Consider the following 15,983-nt stretch of genomic DNA (forward strand, 5'->3'; position numbering starts at 1 on the left):
GTCACGCCAACCATCGTATTTTTTTTTTGCGGAATGCCTCATAAACTATAAATGTTTTTGCAGTTTCATCCATTTGACGTAAAACAAAAAAAATTATAACAATGATTAATAAATACGATCTGATTTTTACCATGAAAATGATCGACCTTTTCTATATTTGGCATAAAAATTAATATTTTAATAGAAAAAAGAAAAAAAATTTATGTGTGTTTTAAATAAGATATTTATCTTACAAAATTGACATGTAATGTCATACCATCTTACATACGTTTTTATGATAAATAAATAATGAAAAAAAGGCTCCATTAGATAATTTACACCTCTGTATGGGAGAATTCATGACATATATTTCTCTCCATCCCACATTATTTTGAGACTGTGGAACGAGAGGAGCCCTCATTTTAAGTCGTCATCAATTTTGCCAGTAATTTTATTTTGATACCAAATTTGTAGATCCCATTTTGTTGAGCGCATGTCCAATGAACCTAGATCTTGATGCCTCTTGCTAGAAAAATTGATCCACGTTTTGATCTTGTTGAGCTAAAAACATTGACTCAAGCAAATTAAAATAGTGTTTGAGAGAGTTTTTAGAAAACCTTTTTTTTAACAAAATTTTGAATGAATGAAGAAACAGATTCCAAAGAAATACAAATAGTTTTCAATAACAAGAAACTATTACTAACTGCTCCAACGATTACTTGTTGATGTTGAGCTTTTTCGCACTTAAAATCTTTGATCACTTCATCATCCACTTCATGTAAAAGAATTGATTAAAAAAAAATTTGGATATAGAAATTTCTAAATATTTCTCTAAAAAATAACAGAATTATTTCCGTTAAGATGGTTGTTGGATTTTGACCCAACTCTCTATTTATTTTTCGGCACATAAATCCCAAGGTTCTTTTTTTTATATCCCCTCTCCAGCCCTAAGCAAAATAGTGAGCGTTCAATTGATTCCTTCTGCTTCTAAGTGAGGCTGCCGATCTGCGAGAAAAGGTAGAGCGTTGCTTATCCCTTCTTCTGTGTGAAGTGAGGCCGCCAGCGAGTGATTGTGAGAGTGCAAAATAGAGTGAAGGTTGCTTTGTGGGCTTCCTCCTTCGTGACTGAGTGCTTGTGTGCTGCTGCCCTCTCTCTCTTGTTCTCATTTTGTTTGTGGGATTTCTACTTTGTAGGGCATTGAGCGTATATATGCTTGGAAAACCTTTTTGGTCTTCGTCGTGGTTCGCTGGTGATATTGGAGAGGTCATATCAGTGCATCTGAGCCCCGGTTTCTTGATATATCTTATATTGATTGCTGATATTTTTTTTTTGCTTTGTGCAGGTTGAACGTAGGTGCCAAAAAAGGAGAACCAGTTAAGATGACGATGAGCTGGACGGTGGCAGAAGTGTATATCTAACAAAGGCTAGTGCTACCATTGGGCAAATCTATAGTTTGGGTGTTGGATGCACCTTTTTATTCTTATATCATGACAACACAAATCTCCACAATAAATTATATTTGTACATGAGGAGCTTCACATACTTCACTATCAATCGTGTTGTAAGCAATGAGCCCAAATTAGCCAAATTTTCAGAAAAAATAAGTTTTAAATAAAAAATACTTGATATGAATTAAAGTTATTTTAAAACATTGGTGTAATCAGTTAACAAAAAAATTTTATGAAGATAACTATAAATAAAACATAAAAATTTTATTGAGTATTTTTTAAAAAATATAATAATACAAACCTAATCTGGTTTCCGAGTTAAATTTGTTTTGTTGGTTGGTTTGTTTAATAGAAATATTGTTAACCCCAAGGCTCCCAACTATCATTGTTGTTGTTGTTGTTATATTATTTAGAGGATATTTGACTAAATTTATTCAAAATAGCTTATGAGTTGCCAGAGTTTATAAGAAAAAGCTTATAATAAGTTGTCATGATTTATTTTAAAAATTAAACTGGTAAAGTGTTTGTATAAATTTTTTTAAATAAATTATTGATGTTGATGTGTTTGTAATAGTAAACATTTTTATAGTCAAAATTACCAATAAAAGTTAAAATTCTATGAATGTAAATTAAAATAGTTTTAGAATTTTAATAATTTAAAACCTATATTATAAAAAAAAGAAAACTATTTCTTATTTTAATTAAAAAAATTGATATTATTTTGAATGTTTTTAATAAAAAAATTTAATATTTAATGAGTGAAGGACATGATGAAGATTTCTGAAAAGATACATTAATATTTTAGAGAAGTAAAATGTTAAAATAAGATATTTTTTTTAAAAAAAATATGGTTAATTACCACAATTTTTTAAAACATCTTATAAGTTGTCATGTAGTAGCTCGATTTCTAATTAAGTTAATCAATTATATAAACATGTTTAATTGGTCAAAACATGTTTTAAAAAATCTTCATTTGAGATTATAGAGTTGAAAATCGGATTCAAAATAATAAGAAATAGTCCAAAGGGTTTCAAGTTATCGGACAGTTCGGAAGCTCCGCAGCGCAGTTCGGAAGGCAATGTACAAGATGGGAGGCACCGAGCAGTTTGTATGTTCCGAAATGCAGATCGGAAGGTCCGATCGCTTTTTTATAAAAATAATTATGGGCTTTCTGATTCGTGATTTGATTCGAGGGAGTTTAGAAGTCCCGAACCCAAGTTCGGAAGATCCGAACTCTAGAGAAAAAGTGGGTTGTCCAATCAAAGGACACGCTTTCGGTGGCTAGATATCGAAGCTCTAACTGAGAGATCGAAAGCTCCGAAGTGCGTTTGGAAGCTCCACTAGGGATCGGAAGTTCCGAACTCCGCCTACAAAAAGAGGGTCAAAACAGCCATTTTCCTTGCTCATTGCAACTTTATCTCTCTCGTTTCTAGTGGGTTTTTGAGGGCTTTTAAGCGTCAGTTCGAGGGTCGGACGATAGCAAGACGCTATCGGGATCGTAACGGAGTTGTGCCTAGAGTTTGGGGTCATCGCCATCAATGGGCTGACGACGGGCGCAAGTATATTGTTAGGCTCTGATTAGCTTCTAGGAGTAGCTATTAATCTAGTTAAGACTTTTAGTACGTAATTAGAGATATGGTGCTTACTTTCTTATAGGCTTGGAATTGAGTATCCGAGTTGCTAGATTTCTTGAGTAGAGGTACGGACGTACTATCCGAGATATCCTGGTTGAGTATGCATGTTATATTTTTGCATGTTTATATGGCATGTTTTTATGTGCATATATTATGTCATGATTATTATGCTGCATACATTATCATGTTGAGCATGTACCTTGATATAACTCATAGTGAGGTCGCTCAACCCCGAGTTCTTGAGTGGATGGTTGGACTCGTTGGTTGCGGGATCAAGTCACCGATATCCACAATTTTATTCTGGTGTGTGAGCTGTTGCGTGTTTTTCGCTTGCAAGCATACGATGTCAAGTTATAATATAGAAATTAAGTCCAAGTCGATCCACAGAGAATGAATAAAATGATATTATATTAAATATTTGTAGCTAATAAAATTTTAATCCTATGTAGAGCTACGATGATGGTTTGAGTTTAAATAACTAAAATTTGCAATAAATAAAATTAATTAACGACGAGTTCGCAAGACAAAAATTCAATAAGAGATGAATTCTAGAGGTTCGATTTCACTTAATTATCCACCAGTTTAATTCCTAAAGAAATCTATATAATAAATTCTTCTAGTTTACTAACCGAGAATTACTAATATTTTCTACTTCATTTCTCAAGTGACAAGTAGAAATTCGTATCTAATATTAAAATCAATATTTCTATCAAAGTTTAGATATCAAATTCGGTAAAAAACACAATAATTCTTACAATGGCTTCAATGGAGTTATAGGCCTCTCGAACTTTATAAACACCAACGATGGATTTTCTTACGATCCTATTAAAAAATTGTCTCTCTCGAGTTCTAGATTTTAAATAAATATAATAATTAAACTAGTGATCAGTTAATTGTATGCAATTAATTCAGGAAAACACAAATAAACTGGATGAAGAATTCTAATATATCAATCAAAATATCAAAAACATGATTTCAAGTCAAGCTACATCGTCCCTCTAGACAAAGAAATTAGTTCATAATGAAAATAAAAATCAAAGTAATCATGTTCTTGAACATCGTTCAAAAATTAGGAGAAAGAAAGAAATAAAAACGAAGGTAGATGATGCTTATCCGTCTCCGATAGTCGCTTTGTCCGTCTTTGTGCCAAGAATGCTTCTTCTCCCTTCTCCTTGGCCTCTAGCCTTCTCTAGCCTTTGAATTTCTGGCAAACCCTCCTTTTTTCACGTAAATAATCAAAGCAATCCTTTTAAAATACGAGAAATAAAAGTTTCCAAAAATACGGCACGCAGGGCGCGGGTGCGCTGATAGGAGGGCGCGGGTGCCCTGATCGGCATCAGATTTTTTGGAAATGGGAGGCTACAGGGCACGAGTGCGCCGGTTCAGGGCGCGGGTGCGCTGCAGTGCATCTAGCTCGCGCAGCATGTTTTCAAAAATCATATCTTGAGTTCTAGCCATCAGATTGAGCTGAAATTTTGACAGCAGCTTTAAAACATTCTAGACTTCAATTTGAACATTGAAGATCGGATTTGGTTGTTTCTAGCAGGTCCAGTAATTTTGTAAACTTTGCAGCTCCGTAATTCCTTCTTCTGCTTCTTCTTGTTAATTAGCTTCCAATTCTTGCATCTCACAAAAACAACAAAAAATACGCATAAAATCCACTCAATACATCACAAAAGCCAAGTAAAATCATATGCAAATTAAGTGCATAAAATGCACTTATCGAATCCCCCAAACTTAGACTTTTGCTAGTCCCGAGCAAAATAATAATGAGTAATATAATCGGCCTCCTAATTTTTACATTCCAAGATTCAATACACACATCCTATAATTTTTTTAAGATTTCTTATGTGTGTGTGATTTGCCAATCTTGTCTATTCTCCTCGCTTTCGATACACTAATGCAACAAGTTTGTTTCATAGATTCATCAATTCCGCTCTCTAGTTTCAAAACACTCTCCACCAAGTTCAACTTCTACTCACTAAGATCAAAAGGACTTTTCAAGGTATATCAAAGATTTTTCATAACATCGTTGGATTTTGCACCCAGTTTTATTTTAGCCCCATAAATTATCCGTAAATTTAGCTATAACTAAAAATAAGATTCGGATTTCAATCCCCACGTCTATAGCCCGGATGAAGCATCAACCCCATTTTTTCCCGCAAACTTAGCCATGGATTGGTGATTAGGATTTCAATCCCTTTCCAGGCCCGGATGGAGTTGTAAAAAAAAAAAATTCTCTGTTACTTTTGCAACTTTCTAGCTACTCAATGAATTCAATAAATTTTCCTAAATCATTTCTAAGCTCGTATTAGTCTACCTTGGTCTTGAGTATAAATCATCAAAGTGTAGAATCGAATCATCCAATCCACTCACAAAATCACAAAGCTTCTCTAATCACTAGGATGTCAACAATCAAGGCATAGTAAAATTTTGTGAGAACTCAAGATTAAATATAGCTAACACTGACCTTTTAGTACAAAAAAATTATTTTTATCATAGGTCAACACAATTACAACATCATGCCTTTAACTCAAACTAACTTATCAAAAATTTTCAAAATTTTTAAACAACACCCCCCCCCCCCCCCCAAACTTAAATTGTGCATTGTCCTCAATGTACAAAAGTTCAATAACAAGAACGGAGGAATGCACATACCTGTGGCATGATCGTCAGTAGTCATAGTCCATCATCATTCTGGGTGTAGGTGCGTTGGTAGCCGATATTTCTCACAAATTCTAGGAACTAGAGTAGAAAATTCAATGTTAGCGCGTGAACAATACATGCTACAATTAAACTAAATAAAATTTAAATAAAAAAACTTAAAATTACTAAATCAAAAACAAAAACAAAATAAAATTTGGATTGCCTCCCAAAAAGCGCTTGGTTTAAAGTCGTCAGCCTGACTTGACGTTGATTTTAGCCAATTGCTGTCACTTTATTGGAGGTTTTGTTCTTTTTTTTTCACCCTCCAAACATACTCAAAAATAATCTTGGACTTAGCTTTCTTTTTCATCTTCTTTTCCACCTTTGGATCTCGCCCACTCTTCAACTCTATTTCTACACCAAAACTATTCACAGAAGAATCAAATAAATCAATGCGATTACAAGCACGTACCTCATCTTGATAATTAATTTTATTATAAATATTAAAAGTGACCGCTTCAACACCAACTCGTAGAGTTAATTCACCCTCCTGCACATCAATTAAAGCTCTTCCAGTTGCCAAGAATGGTCGTCCCAAAATTATAAGAATATCTTGATCTTCTTCCATGTCAAGCACTACAAAGTCAGCAGGAAAAATAAATTTATCTACTTTTACCAATACATTCTCCACAATATCGCGAGGATAAGTCAGAGAACGGTCAGCCAACTGCAAAGTTATCGTGGTCGGCTTCACTTCGCCAAGCTCCAAGGCCTTGAAAATAAACAAAGTCATTAAATTAATACTGCACCTAAATAACATAATGCCCTATTAACAGTTGCACCACCAATAATACAAGGAATATTAAAACTCACTGGATCTTTCAATTTTTGTGGTAGTTTCTTTTGCAGGATGGTGCTGCACTATTCGGTCAACTTCACCGTCTCAAATTCTTCAAACTTTCTCTTCCTTGCCATCACATCCTTCTTGAATTTTGCATAGTGTGGCGTCTGCTCCAAAGCATCAGCGAATGGAATATTTATATGAATTTTCTTGAAGATGTCAAGAAACTTAGAAAATTTCTCATCCAACTCTTTTTTCTTGAACCGCTGTGGATATGGCAGAACAGGTTTTGACACATGCGGTTTCTCAGGAACAACTGCAGACTTTCTGGAATTTTTACTGACAAATTTTTCAGATTCAACCTCAATTTCCTCAACTTCATCACTATCCACTACCTTTGGGTCATCAACCCCAACTTCTTTACCACTTCTCAAAGTAATAACTTTACATTTCTCCCTTGGATTCACCTTAGTATTGCTAGAAAATGCCCCTCTCTACTAATTATTCAATGCATTTGCCAATTGACCAATTTGTGTTTCAAGATTTTTCATAAAAGTGCTCACATTGGTCAAGTCCGTCTCCATACTCTCAAGCCTATTCTCATTCCTCTTAAATCTTGTGGATGACTCCGAAATAAAATTATTCACCAAATCTTCCAAAGATGGCCTACCCTCACCATTCTGAGTATTGAACCCCGGTGTAGGATTCAACACATTCTTTTTGTTTGCATAGGAAAAATTTTCATGATTGCGCAAATTAGGGTGATATTGATTGGGTGCAGGATTACCTCGATAGTTATTGAAATTTCTGTTGTTCACATACTGAGCTTTCTCCACACTATCAAATACATTAACAAAATTTATGGCAGTCGCCAGTGATGCTGACTCGGTTGAACTTTGATTCCCTTTGGTCAGCGCAGCCAATTGTGTAGAAATAGTAGCCATTTGAGCAGTCTAGGTCGTGAACGCATCAACTTCATGAATTCCGGTAGGTTCCTTATAACAGATCTCTCACTTGGCCACTGATAGCTATTAATAGTCATCTGTTCCATCATCTCATAAGCCTTCGCACGAAATTTAGAAAATATTGATCCCCCAGCAGCAGCATCCACAAAAATACAAGTTGGCCCATTCAAACCATTGTAAAATAATTCTATCTGCTCCAAATTTACAAAATTATGGTTTGGGCACTTTCGTATTAATTCTTTGTAGCGCTCCCAAGCTTCATATAATTGCTCAAAATCTTGCTGTCTAAATGTAGTGATCTCAATTTTCAGTGGGGCAGACTTGTCAGGTGGAAAATACTTGGACAGAAATTTAGAAGCCATGTCAACCCATGTAGTAATACTCCTAAGAGGCAGTGACTGTAACCAACTACGAACATTGTCCCTAAGAAAATACGGGAACAATCGTAGTCTGCTGGTGTCCTCAGTAACACCATGAATTTTCACCGTGTCAGCAATCTCCAAAAAATTGCGTAGATTCAAATTTGGATCTTCAGTAGCTGCACCCCTAAACTGATTCTTCTGCACCATATTAATCAATGTTGGATTCAACTCAAAATTATTAGCAGTGATATTTTGCCGAGAAATTCCAGAATAATGATTATTGATCACCGGTCTAAAGTGATCTCTAGTTTGAACCGGATCGATATTTTCTCCTCTTTCTCTTTCATCAACCATTTGTTTCAACTCCTCTCTTCTAGATTTTCTCAAGGCTTTAGCAGTTTTCTCGATTTCCAGATCAAAGAGCAGTGAGTCGTAACTTTGGATTTTTCGCATAAATTGCATAAACAAGAGAGAAAATTTTAAAATTAGAACCAACAAAATAAAATAAAATGCTCTAAATCAAAATTAATACTAATTAGCAAAATTTAATATAAATCAAATAAAATTCATTCCCCGGCAACGACGCCAAAAACTTGTTGCGTGTTTTTCGCTCAAGCGAACAATGTCAAGTTATAATATAGGAATTAAGTCCAAGTCGATCCCACAGAGAATGAATAAAATGATATTATATTAAATATTTGCAACTAATAAAATCTTAATCCTATGTAGAGCTACGATGATGGTTTGAGTTTAAATAACTAAAATTTGCTATAAATAAAATTAATTAACGACGAGTTTGCAAGATAGAAATTCAATAAGAGATGAATTCTAGAGTTTTGATTTTACTTGACTATCCACCAGTTTAATTCCTAATGAAATCTATATCATAAATTCTTCTAGTTTACTAACCGAGAATTACTAATATTTTCTACTCCCTTTCTCAAGTGACAAGTAGAAATTCGTATCGAATATAAAACTCAATATTTCTATCAAAGTTTAGATATCAAATTCGGTAAACAACACAATAATTCTTACAATGGCTTCAATGGAGTTATAGGCCTCTCGAACTCTATAAACACCAACGATGGATTTTCCTATGGTCCTATTCAAAATCTTCTCTCTCGAGTGCTAGATTTCAAATAAATATAACAATTCAACCAGTGATCAGTTAATTGAATGCAATCAATTCAGGAAAACCAAATAAACCAGATGAAGAATTCTAATATATCAATCAAAATATCAAAAACATGGTTTCAAGTCAAGCTACATCGTCCCTCTAGACAAAGGAATTAGTTCATAATGAAAATAAAAATCAAACAAAGCATGTTCTTGAACATCATTCAAAAATTAGGAGAAATAAAGAAACAAAAATGAAGGTAGATGATGCTTCTCCATCTCTGATAGTTGCTTCTTCCTTCTTCGTGCCAAGAATACTTCTTCTCCCTTCTCCTTGGCCTCTAGCATTCTCTAGCCTTCGAATTTCTTGCAAACCCTCCTTTTTTCACGCAAATAATCAAAGCAATCCTTTTAAAATCCGAAAAATAAAATTTTCCAAAAATACGTCACGCAAGGCGTGGGTGTGTTGCTCTCGGGCACAGGTGCGCCGTGTTTTTTTAGTCCCGGGCACGGGTGCGCTGCAGCGCATCCAGCTCATGTAGCATTCTTGCAAAAATCATATCTTGATTTCTAACCTTCGGATTAAGTTGAAAGTTTGACAGCAGCTTTAAAACATCCTAAATTTAATTTGAACGCTGGAGATTTAATTTGGATGTCTCTAGCAGCTCCAGTAATTTTGTAAACTTTGCAGCTCCGTAATTCTTTCTTCCGCTTCTTCTTGTTAATTAGCTTCCAATTCTTGCATCTCACAAAAACAACCAAAAATATGCATAAAATCCAATCGATACGTCACAAAAGCCAAGTAAAATCCTATGCAAATTAAGTTCATAAAATGCACTTATCATGAACCACCTCCTGATGCGCGGCTCAGTGTGCTACATACCATGGCGCCACTTGATTGATCAAGAGTTTTATCGTGATAGATTTTCAGTACCCATTCATTTCTATTAAAATCATAGCATGTGTATACTTATACATTTGTACTGGGCGTTATCGCTCACATCCTCGCTTTTATCTTGGACACCCCATTCTACAGAGCAAGACTTAGGTTGGACAGACCAGGTGGTAGCAGTCGTTGAGGTTGCAGTAGTTTTCTTGGTTGGCGTTTTTTTGCATTATCAGGTTTCTGTAAGGGTATTTTTAGTATCATTTTGATGGGGTTGTGTAAACAATGTTTCACCGTTGTTTTTTGGGCCGGTTGTATTCCATCAGTTGGTTTATTGCAAGTTTTTATTTCCGTTGTTTTATCGATTATTGTGCTTTAACATTTACCTGCATTCTTAAGTATGTTTAGTAGGTGATTCTGAAGCGGGTCACTACATTTATGGTATCAGAACATGCATGAGATTTTGGAATTTAGGAAAATAGTGTCGGGGTTAATATTTGTTACATATTGCAGAGATGACAAATCTTGGCAATGAGAGTCACGGAAGCGTTTGTGGACGCTGGGGTGACGAAGACGATCGTAAGCACCAAAGCCACCATCGTGATGGACACCGTCGCTTCGACATGCACAAGTTTGTTTAGATGGGGCCTAAGCCATTGGTTGGAGGCGAGACTATAGAGGATGCGGAGAACTGTTTAGAGCAGATGAAGAGTTTTTTTTTGTGTATTCCACTGTATTGAGAAGCAGTGCATGGAGGCTTTCAACTTCTTGTTGGAGGGACGCGCTCCCAAATAGTAGAAGTCCGCGTCCGCACCCATGTTGCACGACCGTGGTGCAACTAATTGGGTAGAGTTTTTGTAGTATCCCGGATCCATTTTACAAGAATAATTAAGTAAAAATGGTTAAGCACGGATTAGGGGCTTAATTTGGAATTAATTGGAAATTTTTTGGAATTTTGAACAAGGTGAGTTCGGAGCGTCCGAACTAGGATCGGAGGCTACGGACAGATCGGACCGTCCGAACCCAGATCGGGCCATCCAATCTGTGTTAGGCCATGCAAGTGTTGAGGTGTCAAGGTTGAACGGACACGCAGCAGTTCGGAGCCTCCGAATGCATGCAAGGATCGGAGCGTCCGATCTCACCGAACGGAGGGTTCGATCTCCGCCTATAAATAGGCCATGTGAGGCCTCATTTTATTCACACCAACTCAGAGATTCTCTCTCGATTCTAAGGTCTTCTAGGTGATTTCTAGCCTTCCTAGGCTCGCTCCGGGAGTTGGAAAGGTGCTCCAAGGTTGCGGCGGAGAGGTGCCCAAGTTTTGGGGCATTCATCATCAGTGGGTTGACGACGGACCCATGTATAGCTCTAGCTCCTTATAGTAAATAGGAAGTATGCTATAGATTAGTTAAGACTTTTGGGTGCGTTTGATAGGTATGATAGGATTATTAATGTATACCAACTAATAAGGATAAAGTGATGGATAATTTTTAATGAGGATAAATTTTGTATTTGTTTGGTAGTATTTTTTAATGGGGTGATAAAAGTGTGCGCTTAAATTTTTGGACAATTCTACCCTTCTTCGCTAGTCACGTTCATATCCATCAATCAATTAAAAAACCCATATTGCCATAGCTATATCCGCTCTTCCTTCTTCAGTTTCAGAAAATCAAAGGTCCGACACTGTGAAGAAGAATTCATTGTCCGAGATCTGTGAAACATTCAAGCTACTGTATTCGTTGATGTTCTCATGTTATCACAATGAACAGAGTTCATCTCCGAACTGCATCGAACCAGTCACGTATATTTCGTAAACCCATCTTTTTCCCACAATAATCAGTGCGCCCAATTCGGCAATTCCCTTTCGAGCTGCTCAAGTTTTTTGCATTTATACAAATTTCTAGGGATACAAGGACAATGCATTTCCGCATCACTAAATTCGGCCGAGATGATTTCCTTTGGGAAGGTGCAACAATTTCTTTTCAAACTTTAATGAAAAACCATTTCGAGTAAGAGGAATCCTAAATAGAACACTTTACTTACCTCAAAGATCTGGCTCTCAATCCCCATCGCCCTTACTTTGTCTCCGTCTATGTGGTTGGAATTTTTTTGAGAAGAGGTTGGGTAAAGGGAGAAAAACGTAATTAACTCTTCTTCTCTCATCTACTGTACCAGTTGGGATTCACAATACTTGCTCCCACATGGGATCTGTTTTCCTTCAATTTCCTGCATAGTTGGCATAATAGTACCGGGCCTATAGTTATCCGCACATATACAAAAAATGAGACAAACAATAGATTATTAACTTATCCTTACACTATCCTACACACCAAACGTGCCCTTAGAATAAGATTATAGTTCATGAGTATTTTGCATTGTAGTGCGGACTATAGGCTTGAACATAGAGCTTGTCTAGCTTGCCTTATTATATGAGGTACAGAAGTATTATTCGAGATATCTAGATTGAGTATTCATGTATTATGTGTTTTCATGTATTATGTGATTGCATGATTTATATGATACAACATTTCATGACTATATGTTGCATACATGAGCATATCGATCCCATATCCTTGAGATATCCTGTAGTAGGGCGCTCACCCTACGAGTTGTGGATGGTCGGATACATAAGTCTTGTGTCAGGTCTCTATTATGGTTGGACACTTGTACTAGTATCAGGTCACCATTATCCACTGGGTATATGAACCACCTCCTAATGTGACGACGCATCGTGCTATATACCCTGGGCCCGGTCTATGAGCTTGTTTCTTGAACTTAGTGTCTTGGTACCCAGTTCACTTGCACACATGCATGTATAATATTGTATACTCATACTCTCGTATTGCGCGTTTGATGCTCATGTTCCCATACTTTGTTGTTCTGGACATCCTATTTCATGGGGCAGGTTTGCGGTTGGATGATGCGGGTGGTTCCAGGAGGGCTTAGGCTGCTGATGACCAACGGAGATGTTTGTCTAAGCTTTTGGATTTAATGTATTTGGGTTAATACATTTAGATTAGATATGGTTGTATAACAGTATTTTATTTGGTATTCATAATTGTTGATTATGGTTTCCGCTGTTATTTCTGATTATTTGTTTTATTAAGTTAAATGCATGCTTAAACTTCTGATTAGTAGGTGATCACGATGCGGTTCACTACATTTATGGTATCAGATCATGCATAATAATCTTGGGATATAGATTTTTGGAATTAGGATTAACATTTAATCATCGTGTAGATGGCAGGATATGGTGACGAAAGTAGCCATGGAAGCATAGGTGGACGCTAGGGTGATCAAAGCGATCGAGATAATCGTCGGGACTTCATCACCATTGACATGATGATCTCAGAAGTTTCAGTATTCATAGGTTCATGCAGATTGGTCCTAAACCATTGATCGGAGGAGAATCACCGGAGGATGCGGAAAACTGGTTGCGGCATATGGAGGTTTGTTTCCGTGAATTTCGATGCACCGAGGAACAAAAGATGGAGACTCTCGATTTCCTGGTGGAAGGACGAGCGCGAAAGTGGTGGAGTTCTGCATCTGCACCCTTTATTGCAGCTCGAGCAGTAGCTACTTGGGAAGAGTTCCGCACAGCTTTTTATAAGCTGTATTTTTCTCATGCACTCCGACAGGCGAAGGAAAGTGATAGTTGTGTTTGTGTTGCATATTTTAACATCATTCTGTTGTTGTTTTGCATTCATTATATGTTTTAATTACATATTTCGTTTGTATTTCATTTATTGTGTCTTCATTACTTGTTCCCCGATTTATTTGGTAGGATGTGGAATTTTGAAGAACTTATGGACAAAATTTTGGCCGCTCGATCCGTCAAACTTTACGGATCGAGCGAGGGACGTGAAGCAAAGAAGAAAAGAAGACAGATCTTTGGCCACTTGATCCGCCAACTTCAACCGATCGAGCGGCCGTATGAAGAAAATGGACAGATTGAGGCAGAGAATATCTCGCTCGATCTGAAACGACCCTAACTTTCTAATATAAATAAATATGCGGAAATTTTTTTTTTTTTTTTATACTTACTAAGTAAAGATATGTACATACATGCCCATACATATATGCACAGAATAAATAGATTTAAAAATAAATAAACTAAATAAAAATGCAACCTTTAATAAATTAAATATCTGAGTCAAACATTTAATAAAATACTGACATAATCAAAAATAAATAAAATTTGCATGCACTGAAAATATTTAAATAAAATATTCCATACTGTCAACCACTGAAAATAGATAAATAAATGTATAACATGCTAAAATATTCAAAACATGCATAAAGACTCAGACGACTATCACGGTCACGGGGTCACTGCAAGTCCGCTCATATGTCCTCGCCGCCGGTGGATACCACATCCTCCTCTACGTACTCACCTGCACCATACCAGTGTAGTGAGCCTAGAGGCCCAACATGATAACATAACAAGGGTTTAGAAATAGTTTAAATCACTTTAATACTAATACATAACATATACATGAATGAGCATGCTTAAAAATATCATGACATAACAGAACTTAAATTAACTTAAATATCATAATCATACATAATACATAAACATTGTTGAGCAAAGTATTTTCTAACATCGCATGGTGGTATCCATAGTGTAATCTTAAATCATACATTAAATACTAATCAGCGTGGAAACCAACGTACGTGGCGGTGACGAATCACCTCTTAAATTGGCAGTAAACTGCCCTTCAATAGTTCACATATGGGGACGAATCCCCCTTAAATTGTCACACTACTTCAACTTCCAACATAAAATTATTTTCTTTTGCTCAACCTTAAACATTAAATCATGCATAAAAATTATTTCATGAATGCATGTACTTAAATAAAATGTGTGTCCTTCATATATATTTAATTTAATTTTTATACTAACGTATAAATACTAAAATAACATTCATGCATAAAATAATTAAATATATATTTAGGACACATGCAATTTCTCATGGTTTGTACTGAACTGCTGGCCCTAACACTCAAGCCCATTTTCTTAAATTCTGGCCCACTAACACTGAGACTGGCCCATTAACATTCTATTCCGGCCCAATGGGCCCAAAAGCCCAAAGACTGACCTAATAATTCCCATGGGCTCTCAAGCCCATAAAATTTAGTGAACTAACTTAAATTAATTATTCAAGCCCATTAATAAACTTAAATGTAGCCCATTAATTTAATTAATCTAATTATCCCAATAAAACACTTAAACTTAATAATTAACTTAAAATTAAAAATACCCGAGCCCAATTAACTTAACCCAGACCCGGACCCAACTTACTTAACCCATGACCCACGGACTTGACCCGGACCACTAACCCGACCCGGAACCCACTTGGAACCCTAGAACCCGTCGCCCTATTCCCGTCTCGGCTGCGGCCATGAGCAGCAGCCACTCCTTGGCTGCTGCCGGCCTGCTCCGGCCGCCCCTGGCCGGAGCACCGCTGCCCAGACGTAGCCCACGTCTGGGCGGACCTAACCTGCACCAGCCCCCAGCCCCATGCAGCCTAGACCCCCATCACCGAACCTCCTTCTCAAAACCCTAAACGTGCGCACTCCTGGAACTCGATCGAACCTAGCTTGCTTCCTGGGCTCTTTTGGCTCGAACCACTCAAGCCACTCGAGTCTAGACCACCCTCACACCACCTAGGAATCCTTGGCCAGCAGCTAGATGCACCCATGGCTTAAAAACGTGAGCATGATTCCACAAAACATGAATAAAGCGCATACATCCAACCAATTTCAATTATTTTCTGAAAGTCCTTGAATAAAACTGATGTATACACACACACGCACATGAACACTGATATAGTACAATAAAACAAAAGGAAACATGCCTTGCACCGATAAAAGAAGAGGTAGGAGCGTGTAGAACGAATCCGGGATGATTGGGCGATGACAATCAACTTGGAAGCTTCAAAAACGTGGCTATGGAGTCCTTGGGGATGGCTGGTCGATGAAGAAGCTGATGAACAAAGGAAGGGGTGGCAGCCAAGGCTTGAAAATGTGGGGTTTAGGGTAGATTTAGGGTGTAATTTAAATAAAATAGGGGTTTGGTTAATTAAAATATTAATAAGGATTTTTAAAT

General features: G+C 36.7%; 1 protein-coding gene and 1 non-coding gene across 2 annotated transcripts; one reads left to right on the forward strand and one right to left on the reverse strand.

The window, feature by feature from the left end:
* Positions 1 to 5,999: 5,999 nt before the first annotated feature.
* LOC140862331 (uncharacterized) lies at positions 6,000 to 8,229 on the reverse strand. The gene is made up of 6 exons (XM_073265346.1): positions 7,563 to 8,229; positions 7,367 to 7,452; positions 7,112 to 7,264; positions 6,833 to 7,042; positions 6,647 to 6,715; positions 6,000 to 6,479 (listed from the first exon to the last, which is right to left on the reverse strand). The coding sequence occupies exons 1-6, from the start codon at positions 8,227 to 8,229 to the stop codon at positions 6,000 to 6,002; spliced, it is 1,665 nt and encodes a 554-aa protein (XP_073121447.1).
* Positions 7,721 to 7,827, forward strand: LOC140876775 (small nucleolar RNA R71). The gene has a single exon (XR_012149009.1). It is a non-coding gene; the product is annotated as a small nucleolar RNA R71 (small nucleolar RNA).
* Positions 8,230 to 15,983: the final 7,754 nt, after the last annotated feature.

This window comes from Henckelia pumila, chromosome 1 (assembly GCF_033568475.1).
Source record: "Henckelia pumila isolate YLH828 chromosome 1, ASM3356847v2, whole genome shotgun sequence".
Classification (NCBI taxonomy): domain Eukaryota; kingdom Viridiplantae; phylum Streptophyta; class Magnoliopsida; order Lamiales; family Gesneriaceae; genus Henckelia; species Henckelia pumila.